We start from the raw sequence: 14,353 nt of genomic DNA, 5'->3' as shown, positions 1-14,353 counted from the left end.
GTCCAAGCTGGGTGGGAGTTTTTAAAAAAGGAAATCTTAAAGGCACAATTACAAACAATTCCAACAAGGAAAAAAGATAGAAGACAACAGAAGAAACCAATCTGGCTCCACAAAAAGCTTAGAGATGGCCTGAAAACAAAAAAAAGGACACATATAGGAAGTGGAAGGAAGGCCAGGCTACAAAAGAAGAGTGTAGACAGGTAGCCCAGAAGTGCAGGAATGGCATCAGGAAGGCTAAAGCTGAGAATGAACTGAGGCTAGCGAAGGATGCTAAAAGCAACAAAAAAGCTTTCTTCAGGTATGTGCATAGTAAAAGACAGAGGAAAGAAATGGTGGTTCAACTGCTTAATGAGATTGGCAAATTGATAACAGATGGCAAAGAAAAGGTCAAAGTGCTCAATTCGTACTTTGGCTCAGTCTTCTCCCAGAAGTCGGTCTATGACCCTCCTGGCAAAAGTGAAGTACAAGCTTAAGGGGCAGGATTGCAGTTTGAGTTTGATAAACAAATGATCAAGGAACACCTAATTTCTTTGAACAAGTTCAAATTGCATCCTAGAGTAATAAAGGAACTGGCAGAAGAACTCTCAGAACCACTGTCTATTATCTTTGCAAAATCATGGAAGACGGGTGAAGTGCTGGCCAACTGGAGAAGGGCTTAAAATTAAGCAGCACAAGACGTGTAGAGAGTTTAAGAGAACTATTCATTATTTGCCCATACTGGCAGGCAAAGGAAGAACGTGTGTACAGCAGATACCTACAGATGCCCTCAGGTTCATGTGGTCCTAGGGATGTCACCATTATTCTGGATTTGCTCCTGTGCCTTTGAAGTTTTCCCAGCCCCTGCCTCAGAACAGTTCTAGGTGTAAGGCACAGAAGCAGAGTCAGAAAAACGGTAGCAAAACTATGTGGCTTTTGCTGAGAGAGAGAGCACTGGCTTTTGGTGCAAATCCGGCTGCCATACATTTCAAAGCTGAAAGCAATGCCTACTGATGGGTCAGGGTTTGTACCAAATGATGTGAATTGAAATGTTTTCCCAGGATAAATAATGCACAAACCTTTAAGCAAAAGGAAAGTGACAGTCTGCTCTGTAAATAAAAGCACTTAGTCGCTAGTAAGGAGCTGCAAAGTGGAAGCACTCTTTGCTGATCAGCAGAAACAGGATTGCACCATATATATATATATATACACGCCATTGTGCCTCCTGTATATTAAGGACAGAATCTACGGCGGGGGAGGGGGCAGCTCTTCAGCACAAGCCCCCATTGACATGAATATTCAACAGGGGCTTGCGCAGGAGAGCTTTGTGCTGGATTGTACACTAAAACTGCATCTCATGGACAAAACTGTCATTCTGAATACAGTTTCCAGCAAAGTTTATGCCACCCCTTTGATCTAATTGCTTCTGACAATGTGAACCGTGGTATTTAAGATCCTTCAAGAAAATCTACTGTTCTGTTGTGAAAGCACAATAACAAGATCAGAAGTGGTGCACACGTAAGTGGCACAAACCTCCATGAAGATAAGTGCTTTCTTACTGAGAACTTTGAATTTTTGTACACTCTCAGCACTATTCCCGTTCAGAGTTATGTGGTTTACTGCTCGTATACCTGCTCGTATCTGGAGTTTATGGTGTTGACCAGGCCCTGTTTTCTCCAACTTATCCTGGAATGCTAGTTATTGACAGTAGAGCTTGGCTTTTTGAAGTGGCTTTAGTGAAATCAAACAGTAGCTGGGAGCATTAATATGCAGACTTCACTGACCCCAAGTGTTTATGGCCACATGTAAGAAGCACCACGTAATCCAGGCTAAAAAACATCTAAAAACTGTTCCCAAACTTTTTGGACCTGGGGGCATATTTTGGAATTTTAGACCATGCTGTGGGCACCACCACAAAATGCCTAATCAGAGGAAAGCTTCGTTGGCTGCATCTTACTCAGCAAAAACTTTTGTTTCGGGTCTATTGGACACCACAATGGCTCTTTTAATAAGAGATTGACTCATTCTGCTAATTGCTGACGGTGCAATACAGCCAGTGTTTCTTTTAAACATATGTTTTGATGTCCAGTAGTTGCTTCTTTTGGGGAAAATGTTAATTTATCTGTGTACTGGAACAGTCTTTATTATACACCGATGAACACACTTTTAAATTATTTACCTGCTTCATGGAAATTAAGAAATGGTCAATGCAAATGGATTCTTCACTCCCTTTTGACAGCTAAAAGACTGATATTACAACATTGGAAGGATAAACACTCACATCCTATAATGCAATGGATTGAGGACCTTACAACACTTTCAGTATTTGAATGGGTGGCATATGGAGATGGATACTTATTTGGCTATTTGGCCCACTTTTGTTGAAGCCTTATGTATAGTTGCTAGAAAGTTGCATGCAATTCACACGTATTCGTTGACATGCCAGACTCCTGCATCATATTGGGACGCAAACAGCTCACCAACTTGAACGGGTTTCCCCATATCAAAATTTCCCAGCCTCCTCAAGTGTAAGAGCATCCCCTATGGATGGCAATATTGTTGCAGGTGAAAATTTCAATGTTCGTATTGCCTCCTGGGCCACAATGTCTCATGTGGGTGGCTGCTTATAACACAACTTCATGGGCAAGAACTACTCCACAAAATAAGCCATATCTGTGTGCATATCCCTATACAGTGTTGGTGGATTTTAAACACACCATGGCAAATTCCTGAAAAAAGATGCGTCAGAAAGAAAGAAAGAAAGAAAGAAAGAAAGCAAAACCCCCAAACAAATAAATCAAATATTGTTTGCTACACAATGCAAAGTTTCTGTATTTATTTTTGCATAGTTCTTATTTGTTTGGTTTTCCAAACCTCTGATGGGAAGTGCTCAGGAAACACCCAGTTCTTCCGCGGATAGTTTTACAGAGCATTTGTTTTGCTTTTGTGTGTGTTTTAATCTACTCTATGACCTTGGGATATAGCATTGGTAAAAAAGAAAAAAAAATAATGTGAGGCGAGAAACAAGCTTTGTATTATTCCTTCATGTTTTCTGATCTAGAAAATCACAGGGAATTTTCTCAAGAAACGGTAGGGACTGTTTGTGCAGATTTCATACCAACCTCCATCATAAACTAGTTCCATTCTTCCTTCTTCCTTTCCCTTTAAAAGGCATTCCTATTATAATATGTGTTATTATTGCGCTGTGTGGCATTTGGCTGCTAACTTGCGGACCAAGCAAACACCCTTGTCAGGCAGCATTTGCAATTATCCCATATTCTGCATCCAGCGTGAGGACAAGCCTCCTCTAGCTATGTGATGTGTAACAATGTGACTTCATTGCTACGAACTTGCAGGCTGCAGAATTCAACAGATTTAGCAGTCACCCATCAGAGAGTGAAAAGAAATAAAATTCTCCACTCAGTCAATTGTCGTTCTCCTGCTGGGATCACCCAAATTTCCCTTCGTGTGTGCATGCAGTGCAATGCGGTGTTGCGACCGTCCCTTAAAAACCCCTCATACCAATCAGCAGGTTTAACTGTCAAGCAAGCTGATGTAAGGTCCCTTTGAATTACTGAGTGAGGGATATTCTTCCTGCCAGGTCCTGTCCCCTGTAGGCACTATAGAGAAGTATTATAGGGCAGTTCTTACCTTGGGAATTAGCCTGCAAGACCCCAATGCTGTCATCAAACTGCATAGACTTGATGTTGAGTGACGCCAAGATGCATTCCTTGTCCTGCAGCGAAGTATCATCAATATTATTCTGATTGGCTGACAGGATTACACACATGTCGCAAAGGTTGATGTTGACAGCCCTTAAATCAGCTCGACTTAATGGTGTACCCTTCGGCAGGGAGAGACCGAGAGAGAGAGAGAGAGAGAGAGAGAGAGAGAGAGAGAGAGGGAATAAAGGGTGGAGGGACGGAAAAAACAAATTAAATACTGAGAAGGAGCTTTGGGAAATTATTTAACAAGTATCCTTTTTATGCTCTGACATTAAGCTGGTCTAACTATGTGCCAGGGAATAGGAGAAACGTGCTAATCTAAAGGGTAGTTGGTGCTGATGGCAGCATTTTAGCGTTAAGTCTCAATACTCAGTCAAGCTATTACTAACAAACAAGGAACAGGAACGATGCCAGCAGTCTGCAACTCAGAATCCTCTTGATTTCAGCCACCCTCATGTGGCAAGTCCTGGCTTTCTGAACATAAGAAGGGGTCCATTCAGATATCTGCCACCCAAACTATTGGGCCATGTAGGTTAGGGGCAAAATTTAAGCAAAGTTGCTTTATATGCCCAGATTGAATCTTAAATAAAACAACACACATACCCCAACAAAACAAAACAAACACATACTACCTGAAGCAATATAAAGGAAAGGTTAATCTTTTTCTGGTTATTTCCCCTCCTGCTTGTGCTTAAACAAATTGATATTTAAAGCTGTGTGGTTAAGACCTTTGAAAGGGAAACTGAGAGCCATTCTCCAGGAGCAAAATTACCTATCAGACACGTACCAACACGTTATAATGCTCTTTAGGGGGTGAGGTGCAACTTAGATTTACTTGGAATTAAGGGAAGTTTTAAACATGATGGCCCCTATGTGAAAGTCACCGAATGTGTGTGCTCCGTGTGGCAAGCATCACTTTTTAAAAAAGCCCCTTATCCAATAAAATGGCAGAGGCATGCATATATGGGCCACTGCAAAGCGTATGTGCCAGAACATAAAGATGTTTTAAACATTATGGTTGTGACTTGGAACATGCCCACAAAGGCTGTCACACAGAGGAGGGCCAGGATCTCTTCTCGATCCTCCCAGAGTGCAGGACACGGAATAACGGGCTCAAGTTAAAGGAAGCCAGATTCCAGCTGGACATCAGGAAAAACTTCCTGACTGTTAGAGCAGTGTGACAGTGGAATCAGTTACCTAGGGAGGTTGTGGGCTCTCCCACACTAGAGGCCTTCAAGAGGCAGCTGGACAACCATTTGTCAGGGATGCTTTAGGGTGGATTCCTGCATTGAGCAGGGGGTTGGACTCGATGGCCTTGTAGGCCCCTTCCAACTCTGCTGTTCTATGATTCATTATGGTTGTGACTTGGAACATGCCCACAGTTTTGGGGGGCCTTCCATCCATCAAGGCACAATGTTTAAATCAGCATGTGGGCTGACCCCTACATGTGTAACATTTACATGCTTGAAGGACTGCTTTCAAAGTCATAGCTGGTGTGCAAATGTTGAATGGGCGTGGGTCGAGGCTCGACATTAGAGCCCTTTAAATATGATACAGAATCACATGTGATGCAACATAGGTAGGTTCAACGGTGTTTACCCAACACTTGGTGAGACTGAGCATCACAGAGAGATGCATGGATAGTTCTTGTTAATTTTCTTGTGTTTTGTGATAAGGGGGTAGGTGATTCATAACAGAGCTGCAGCTTTAAAAGGTAATATGAAGCAGCCTGGACATGTGTATTTGACACTCCAGGCTAGGTTTAAAGCCTTGTTGCTTTTAGGAGGAAAAAGAAAAGGGAAAAAATAGAATATTAATGGAAACCATTTGATGTGGAAATCATTGCGATTATCTTGCTGCATTGCACCTTGGTTGCTGGGTGTAAACAGCAACCTAATAGAAATTTGCACCATATTTAGCAGTGAGGCATAAATGGCGACAGCAAGTAGTGAAGAATTGGGGCCCCTTCAATTCTGGACTCATTGTGTTATAAAGAAATTCATATCATCTGATTGTAGACCCCCTTAAAAAGATGAAATGCCACTGTCAGGCTGTTAAATAAAGCAAAGCCAGCAGGGCAGCCTTTTGAAGGCCTTTATGGATGCAGATAGATGAGGTAGATAGACAAATAATACAAAATGTTTTCTAAGGTTTCATAGGCATAAATAATGCCATAAGTAATGACTGTCATGCTGTCAGGAAAAATCATAACATCAAAATTGGCTGCATGCAGGGCACTCAAGCAAGTGTTCAATAGATAACATAGCTAACATATTTGATAGCAGCTGAAATTCATCCTTGACGAGGGACTGAGCACGTCGGCAAATTTCTTCTAATAAGGTCTCCCAGGGTTTAGTTTTCATAGATACAACAAACAGGGAAAAGGCCAAGTCCTGAGGCCTATAACCAGACAAGAGCCAAACAAGGAAACCCAAGATCAAAGCCAGAGCGGTTCTGTTCCTTTGGAAAGAAAGGAAGAAAAAGAAAGCAAGAAAGAAATCGGCAGCTTTGCACTTACAGGCAAGATGGAGACTTTGGGGAAGTTATGCATCGTCTCCCATTCCCTCCTCAGGTATTCAAGAGAACCCACAAACACAATGTGCTTGAGCTCGTGGTAGTGGAAGTTACTGGCTCTTAATGGCATCACAAAATTTCTTAGTCCTATGAGCGCTGATGTCACATCTCCAAATATGCAAACGACCACATGGCCGCTTAACACCGTCATGGCTGCTTCACTTCGAGTCTGGAAAAGCAAAACAAATTCAGGGATGAGGGAATACAGAGAAGAAAAGAGGATTTTTTTAAAAAATGATGTCATGTAAACCCTGAACAAAACATCTCTGTGCACAGAGACACATGATAGCAACAGTAACTTATTACTGTATTTATATTTTAGCAATACAGGGTATTAGCAGGGTGCTCAGCACTTTAGGAAAAGTAGTGCGTAGGGCAAGGGGAACAGTGTGTCAAGCAGTACCCTACACTGTTGGCATATGAGATACCAGCCTGCTCTTGGAAACCGAGGGCTGGTCTTGGAAACTGATCTAGGTGTTACATACTTAGTGTCACGCTAGCACAATTCATCAGAATTCCGTGGGGGCAGAGGCTGAGGTAGGGATGCCATGCAATATGTGGTTTTCCAGGATAGCCAGACATGGGAATCATTCATAGGAGTGATCCCTTGACAGAAAAGGAAATGTCTGAATATAAATCTTATGAATTCAGTGGAATTACTTTGGGCTTAATGCATGATTTATTGCTGGCAGTCTGATATTCTATGGGAATTGATGGGCCATTGCTGTACTAACATAGCACATTGATCTCGCTTATCCTGTTCCTTGCACGAGTGGCATAGGAGGTAGGGAACAGGGACAGCAAACAGAAGGCTTGGCCCAAATCTTCTGTCTGTATAATGAGCAATGAGCTGGTGTGTGTGTGTGTGTGTGTATGTGTGTGTGCGCATGCACAATGCACATACTCACATTTCTATGGGTGCGTTTGGACGACACTTTAATCATACCGCTATAAAGCAATAGTGTAGATCTGGTGTAACACCACTTCTAATGCTAAAAGGAAAAATAATACAGCCAAGGAGATCCAATTGCAGGAAAAAAGAGGTGAGCAGACCATAGAATTAAATGTCTATACTTATGCCTGGAGATAGCAGATAATTTTTTAAGGGTTGAAGGTGGTATGGCAGAGCCTGTGGTTAACTGTGGTGTGCACAGCCATCAGGTCAGAGTTGTCTGTCTCTATCCTAACCTGGCATTTTGTTCTTAGGTCTAAACAACGTGCATGTTGACTATACAAAATAATCTGGTATTGACATTTAAAGCCCTAAACGGTTTGGGGCCAGGTTATTTGAAGGAACGCCTCCTCCCATATGTACCTGCCTGGACCTTAAGATCATCTACAGGGGCCCTTCTCCGTGAGCCCCTGCCAAAGGAAGTGAGTCAGGTGGCTACTAGGAGGAGGGCTTTCTCCACTGTAGCACCGCGGCTGTTGAATGAGCTCCCCAGAGAGGTCCGCCTGGCACCTACACTGTACTCTTTTCGTCGCTAGCTGAAGACCTTTTTATTTTCTCAGTATTTTAACACCTAAATTTTAACTTAAATTTAAATTTTACTGTTCTAACTCTGTATTTTAATCTTATATCAATTTTGCTGCGTGGTTTTGTCCTGGTTGTGCTTTTTATACTGTATTTTGTATTTGTGCTTTTAACCTGTTGATTGTTTTATTATGGTTTTAATTTTGTGAACCGCCCAGAGAGCTTCGGCTATTGGGTGGTATAAAAACGTAATAAATAAATAAATAAATAAATAAAATCGTAATTTGTTTGATTGGTATGTAAGGGCCTTACATACATGCAAATAAAGTTAATGAACATTAAGTCACAACCAGACAAGGAGGGCATTGCAATGTTATTTTTTTTAACATGCAAACTTTTTCAAGTGGAATATTAAGGTCATTAGTGTCATATCCGTTTGAAATATATTTAAAATATTCTAGCTGACATCTGTCGCCCTTAGTTATTCAACGTATGGGGAAGTTGACTCTGGTGGTCTAATGAACACTGTGGGATGCAATATCATTTTAAACAGTTTTGAATTGGATACGTAACAATTTACTTAGTGGAATTGACTAGTTTATCAATTGCTTAAACGCCACTATTGCCATTACAGACAATCTCATGGTTATTATACCAAGTCCCAGAGGAACCTGAGGAACAAGGTTTGGTCTCACAACCATCAGAGTAAACCAGAGCTCTTACTATTATTGGTTGAACTATTCGGTTTGCTTTAGAAAGCAAATGCTGAAAAAAGCTGCATCAACTACAAGAAAGTGAGGAGCCACCAGGGAGTTCATTTCACATATCATCACTTTTGTCTATGAGATGTGGAGTTGCTCCTCTTTGATGCTAGTGCACGAACATAAATGGCACAAACTTTCTCTAAACATAACAAACTACGAGAGGCCATCTAATTATATTTAATTAGTTGAGTCAGTTTGATGGCTGCCCCCACAAGGAATGAAAGGAAGATGGAGAGAGAGAACTGAATAAGGACTCTAATACATAGAGAAATAGTTCCACATTTCAGCTGCTCGTCTGAGGACAGAACTTGATTTTTCAGGGCACACAGGACTGCTGCCAAAAATGGCACCCCATGTTAATGTGTAATAACATTTAACCCAATTCACCAGCCAATGATGTGGGAATAGAAGCAGAAAAGCATCATGACATAATATCTTACTACATGATACAGAGTGGGAGAGGGAGAAGTCAACATGAAAATGCTGTTTTCATAAGCTACCTCCTTTCTCTTGCAGTGTCTAGATTTGCCTTGGAAATGTGTGAAACCAAGGATAACACTCAGCAAAAAATGGATAGACACCCTGGCTGTTGTGAGATGTAAGTTATAAACATTTTCTTCTAAGTTGTCACCTGATTCTGAAAGATCAGCTGGTACATCTAAACTTAAACTTTGCCATTTGACTGGATTGAAATGGGAATTTCAGTGCTATATATTACGGAAACTTCCTTTAAACTTCAACAAGCAATAGCAGACGAATAGCTCAAAATACCCATAGATATTTCTGAGTATAGCATAATAGTCTTTTTTCTGGTAATCAAGGCTGCAGCATTGATCTGATTAATTGTAGATGAATCACCTAACTCATAAACCGTATTTACAATACTTATTTTGAATTAGACTTTAGCATTGTGAAAGCTGTTTAATAATGTTATTTGCATAGTTGTAAAGTATCTGGTCCAAACTGGATACATACAGAATCTCTTGATCCTATGGCTTTTCCATATAACAAATTAATTGTTTTTATGTATTTAATCAAGAAATCTAATGTCTTCATTGAATGCTCTCTAATTATTACATGGTCAATGTGTAACTCCTGGGTCAAATCAGTATGGATATAGCTATTTAATTCCCTATAGATACTTAGGCCGTTGCTAGATGAGGGTTTAGCCTGGTGTGAGGCCCGGGCTCCCTGCTGTGCGTGCAGATGACGCACAGGGGATCCTGGGGTCAGGCTAAACCCTCCTTTGACCCGGGATAACCGGATCCACTTGTGGCCTGGTTTTTCCGCAGCCCCGGGCTGAGCCCGAGGCTGCGGAAAGTCTAACTGGTTCCGTAGCTCTTCCCGGCTGCTCGCTTACTTGTGAGTAGCTGGGAGAAGCCGTGCCCATCGGGCCGGGGGGGGGGTAAAATCATGGGGGGGGAGATGGGGGCCAGGGGGGAAGGAGCAGACCCGGCGGGAGAGATGGGGGGAAGAGGTGGGGAGATCATAGATAGGGAGGGGGGCGGAGGGGGCATTGGACATGGTGGGCGGGTGTTCGGGCGGGCGGGTGATCAGGTGGGCATGGCGAGCGGGCAGGCAATCGGGCAGGGGGGGATCAGACATGGCGGATGGGGGAAGAAGAATGGGGCAGGGCAAGGAGATTGGGGATGGGGGGGAGAAGAACGGGGCCAGGGTGGGGAGATCGTGGCTGGGGGGGAGGCTGGGGCATTGGACATGGCGAGCGGGGGGCGACGGGCGAGTGAGTGGGGGGCATCAGACATTGTGGGGGGGGAAATCAGGGGCAAGGGGGAGTGGGGAATCCTTTATTTTTTTAAAAAAAGACTTACCTTTTCATTGGTGTGCCCCTGCACACATGGCCCCTTTAATTTTTTAAAAAATGGCCGACGCGACGGGGCTTTCCCTTACCCCGTTGCGTGTTACGTCTAGCTACGGGCGATGGCCCACGCTAGCTGCAGCGCGGCCTCGCCCCTACTCCCCACTGGATTATCAGGTAGGTCTAGCAAGGCCCTTAGAGCTCTCCAGTCTTTGGCCCTAAGCCATGAAGCTATTTCACCTGAAGCTAAGCTCTGCCTACTCTATGGTAAATAATGACATCAGGCACCATGAGAGGTAGACCTCAACAGCAAAGTGGGAATCACAGCTCTAGAATATACAGACAGAATAGAAAACTTCCATGAGCTACACACTCCAAAATCTGTGGACCTACCAAGTCAAGAAAATGGGCTAGGCTAGTCACATATGGTCTGCAGTCTGTAGAATTCTCATTGTAGGATTTAATTAATTACTGAATTGGCAAGTAATTGCAAAAATAAAGAAAATACTAAAAAAAAAATCAGCATAATTCAATAAGATTGCATGAGTCAGGAGGCGTTCCTTCCTTTGAGATACCCACCAAAATAACCTTGTCAATCTCCTTCGGTGGACACCAATGAAACATTCCCGTGGAGTCATATTTTTTCACATTGCAATCCATGTTGTCAACTTGTTCATTGCTGGGTATTAATAAGGGGTCATGTCTGAGAAAGAAAATATGTCAAGGTTAGTAACAGTGGACGTCATAACAAGGAGCAGTGCATGTAATAAGCTTTGACACACCTGCTTTCAAGAAGCTTACAAATATTAACTTTACATTTGGGGAACTGAGGTGTCTATGTGTGCGCGTGTGTAGAAACAGTCTCACAATAACTCAACAACACTAATTTTTTTTTTACTAAATTAGTGTTTCCATCCCCTTAAGGCACACAAATCCCCCCCCCCGTTGCTCCCACCAAATAAACCCCACAAGAGTCTCTCTTAGCATCTGCAATGAAGTTGAAAGGATAAGGTATAAAACCCCCATACTGACTGACTAGCATGAGGACAGAAAGCCAATTGCTTGCTTTTAGTATATACAACTTCTGACATGACGCTCTTCGAAGTAAAAGCTTTAACAGGATGCACTTTAAATATTTTAGCAATTTGCCCAATCATATTTTGCTTTCCCAAACTGAAGCCCTTTAAAGATTCAGCAGTGTGTCATTTTACAGCAAACTGACTAACAAATGCCCACATCCGGAACACATGATTTTAATACTAAAGAACAATGCCCATTTTCTATGACAGCTGTAGTATCTGCAGCAAGCAACTTGAATAATAATAATAATAATAATAATAATAATAATAATAATAATAATAATAACCCTTATATATTGAAGGTGAACCAGGAAGCAAAAAGACTGTAAAATCAGGCTCTGCCTTCCACACCCACCCACACCCCTCCCAGCATGCTGCATCGATCATGTCTTCCTGAGCTTCCAACTTTAGTGAGTTAGTACAGATTTCCAGTCTTCTACCACTCTGACATTCCCATTTCCCACCCCCCTTCCCCAAGCCCAAGACAAGCTCAGAATGAAAGTAAAAGGGTAACAGGGGGTGTCTGCTAATTCTATATTCACAAGTGGATTCACTTCCCTGGAGTTGAAGCTTGATGGGCTAGCACGCTACTTTTCAAACTGTTCCAGAATCCAGAAATTCCTTGGAAGCTTATCAAGGGTGCGTTGAGATCTTCAGGGGAGTCTCTACTCCATGGGCCCATTTTAGAAGAGGTGTGCTTTGCCATTTCGAGGGAGTGAGCCTTTTCTGTGGCAGTGCTCCGAATGTGCAGCACATCTCCATAACTGGTACCAAGGCTGCAATCTTTTCAGCTTTAATTTAGGCATGCCTGCTATTGTCTTCTAGCTTTGCTCCTCTTCGATGATGATGATGATGATGATATTGATTGCTTTGATATTTATCTTATTTTGTGTGACTAATTTGGTCATTATTGTTTGTTTTATTTTGTATGGCCAATTGATCATGTCTTTAATTTTTTTATTGCATTTATATCACACCTTTTTTCCCCTTAAAGGAACCCAAGATGGCATATGCAATCCTCCTTTTCTCCACTTTATCCTCACAACAGCAACTCTGTGAGAGTCTGAGAGTCTGTGACTGGCCCAGAGTCACCCAGTGGGTTTCCATGGCCAAGTGGGGACTGAAACCCGGAACTCCCGACCCTCAGTTCAGCACTCTAACCACTACACCATGCTGGCTCTCTTTGTACACCCTCCCTGGTATTCATAAAGGTTTTATTACTATTTTAATGAATAAAATTAAATAATTAAGGCTTCTTCAATAAAATCAGTAATGGTGGCAACCCATAATCTACATTGCCTACCATTACCAATTTCCCCATGCAACGCACAACCACAGGAGAGTGCTGAAGGGGTGTGCCCTCTCAGTTCATGTGAGGCAACATTGAGACCCAAGAGGTCTGGCCAGTGCCCCATGCAAACTGAGTGTATACACAAGAACAAGCCACAGAATGCTATACAATGTGCACAGGTTCTGTGGCACACAGTCCAGTGTTTCTTAGCAGAACATACTGATGTGAAAAGTGTTTCTGCAGCTACAGAATTTGAAGCCCTGCCATTTGGGAAGTGGCCTTTCCCCACTTCTCCACCTCTCAAGCATGCCTGCACAGGATTCTGACCCAATTTAATGAACATGTTCATTGTTAGTCAAGCTGTCCCCATGAACTTGAACGCAGCTTGAGGAAACTTGCATTACTGCAAAGGTGCAAAGTGAGAGTTTCTGAAAATCTTTAACAAAAGGAAGGAAACGCCACTTGTTTAAAATTAAGATCATTATTTTAACCTTGATGGCCAGAGGCGGTAGGTTTTCAATGCACAGCAATATCCACACTTTTGTGCAAGGAAATAAACAGAAACCAATTGTGCATGCTTCAGAAAATCTACCAAGCCACTTTTCTCACATCTATATCTCTAACCATATAAATAGCTCCTCTGTTCTTATGGCAAAAATTATGTGCGCCTGAGTTAAAGCGTAGAGGAAAGTACAATCTTTGCAGGGTTTTGCGGAGCATATAATGCCACTTATCATCAATTAAACTCAAGAGCGACACTAAATGCCATGCTACAGCTGCAAACCCAAAAAGCCTGCCTGGAAGACAACAGCCTAAAGCAAAACCACAAATCCCTTTTCCAGCAAACCTGCTGTGAGATAGCCGGCATTATATTTTAAAGAGCACTGTGCCCCTTGCAGCCATTTACAAGTACTCTAAACAGATTCAATTGGCGTTTTCAACTTTGGAACTTCTTCTGACTGACCTGGAAATGGAGGGAAAAAATCAGGAGAATAAAAACAACTTGCTCCTTTTTTAATACTGCCATTTTATTTCCGTTCACTTTCCTCACAGTTTTAGCCTTCTCTGTATTCTGGGGTTTCTGTTATTTAAAACAAAGATGGCGATATGGGCCTCCATTGGTACTATGACATTTTAATCAGGATGTGTGAAATGTTTTCGATCACTATTTCACTTGCAAGGAAAAGGGAGCCAAAGTATTATGCAAATAGCCAACAGTATGCTTTGTAAATTCTGTTGGAAACTAGTTGTAGCCTAATCTTGCTACGGCTTCAGTTCTACATAGGCCTACTTCGATGTAGGCCTCATACAACTCAATGAAACAGATGCACAAAATATATTAGCAGTGTCCAGTCTGGAACCAAAGGATCATAGAATCATAGAATAGCAGAGTTCGAAGGGGCCTAAAAGGCCATCGAGTCCAACCCCCGCTCAATGCAGGAATCCACCCTAAAGCATTCCTGACAGATGGTTGTCCAGCTGCCTCTTGAAGGCCTCTAGTGTGGGAGAGCCCACAACCTCCCTAGGTCACTGGTTCCATTGTCGTACTGCTCTAAAATCTGGCTTCCTTTAACTTGAGCCCATTATTCTGTGTCCTGCACTCTGGGACTTTCTCCTCAGTATTTGGGATGATGAATCACCCCATGGAAGGCAA

At 42.4% G+C, this 14,353-nt stretch overlaps 1 protein-coding gene across 8 annotated transcripts in view; it reads right to left on the bottom strand.

Annotated features, from left to right (window-relative positions):
- KCNMA1 (potassium calcium-activated channel subfamily M alpha 1) overlaps positions 1-14,353 on the bottom strand; it is a 720,064-nt gene that overhangs the window by 60,458 nt on the left and 645,253 nt on the right. For all 8 annotated transcript variants that reach the window (XM_063133180.1, XM_063133181.1, XM_063133174.1 and 5 more), the window contains 3 exons: positions 10,909-11,032; positions 6,220-6,444; positions 3,628-3,820 (listed from right to left, as the gene is read on the bottom strand). In XM_063133180.1, coding sequence (XP_062989250.1) covers positions 3,628-3,820; positions 6,220-6,444; positions 10,909-11,032 — 542 coding nt within the window. The remainder of the gene's footprint in view (positions 1-3,627; positions 3,821-6,219; positions 6,445-10,908; positions 11,033-14,353) is intronic.

The sequence above is a fragment of the Elgaria multicarinata genome, chromosome 8, assembly GCF_023053635.1.
Source record: "Elgaria multicarinata webbii isolate HBS135686 ecotype San Diego chromosome 8, rElgMul1.1.pri, whole genome shotgun sequence".
Classification (NCBI taxonomy): Eukaryota; Metazoa; Chordata; class Lepidosauria; order Squamata; family Anguidae; genus Elgaria; species Elgaria multicarinata.
The sequence above is the reverse complement of the archived record's forward strand: the minus strand, read 5'-3'. Positions and strand labels throughout refer to the sequence as shown.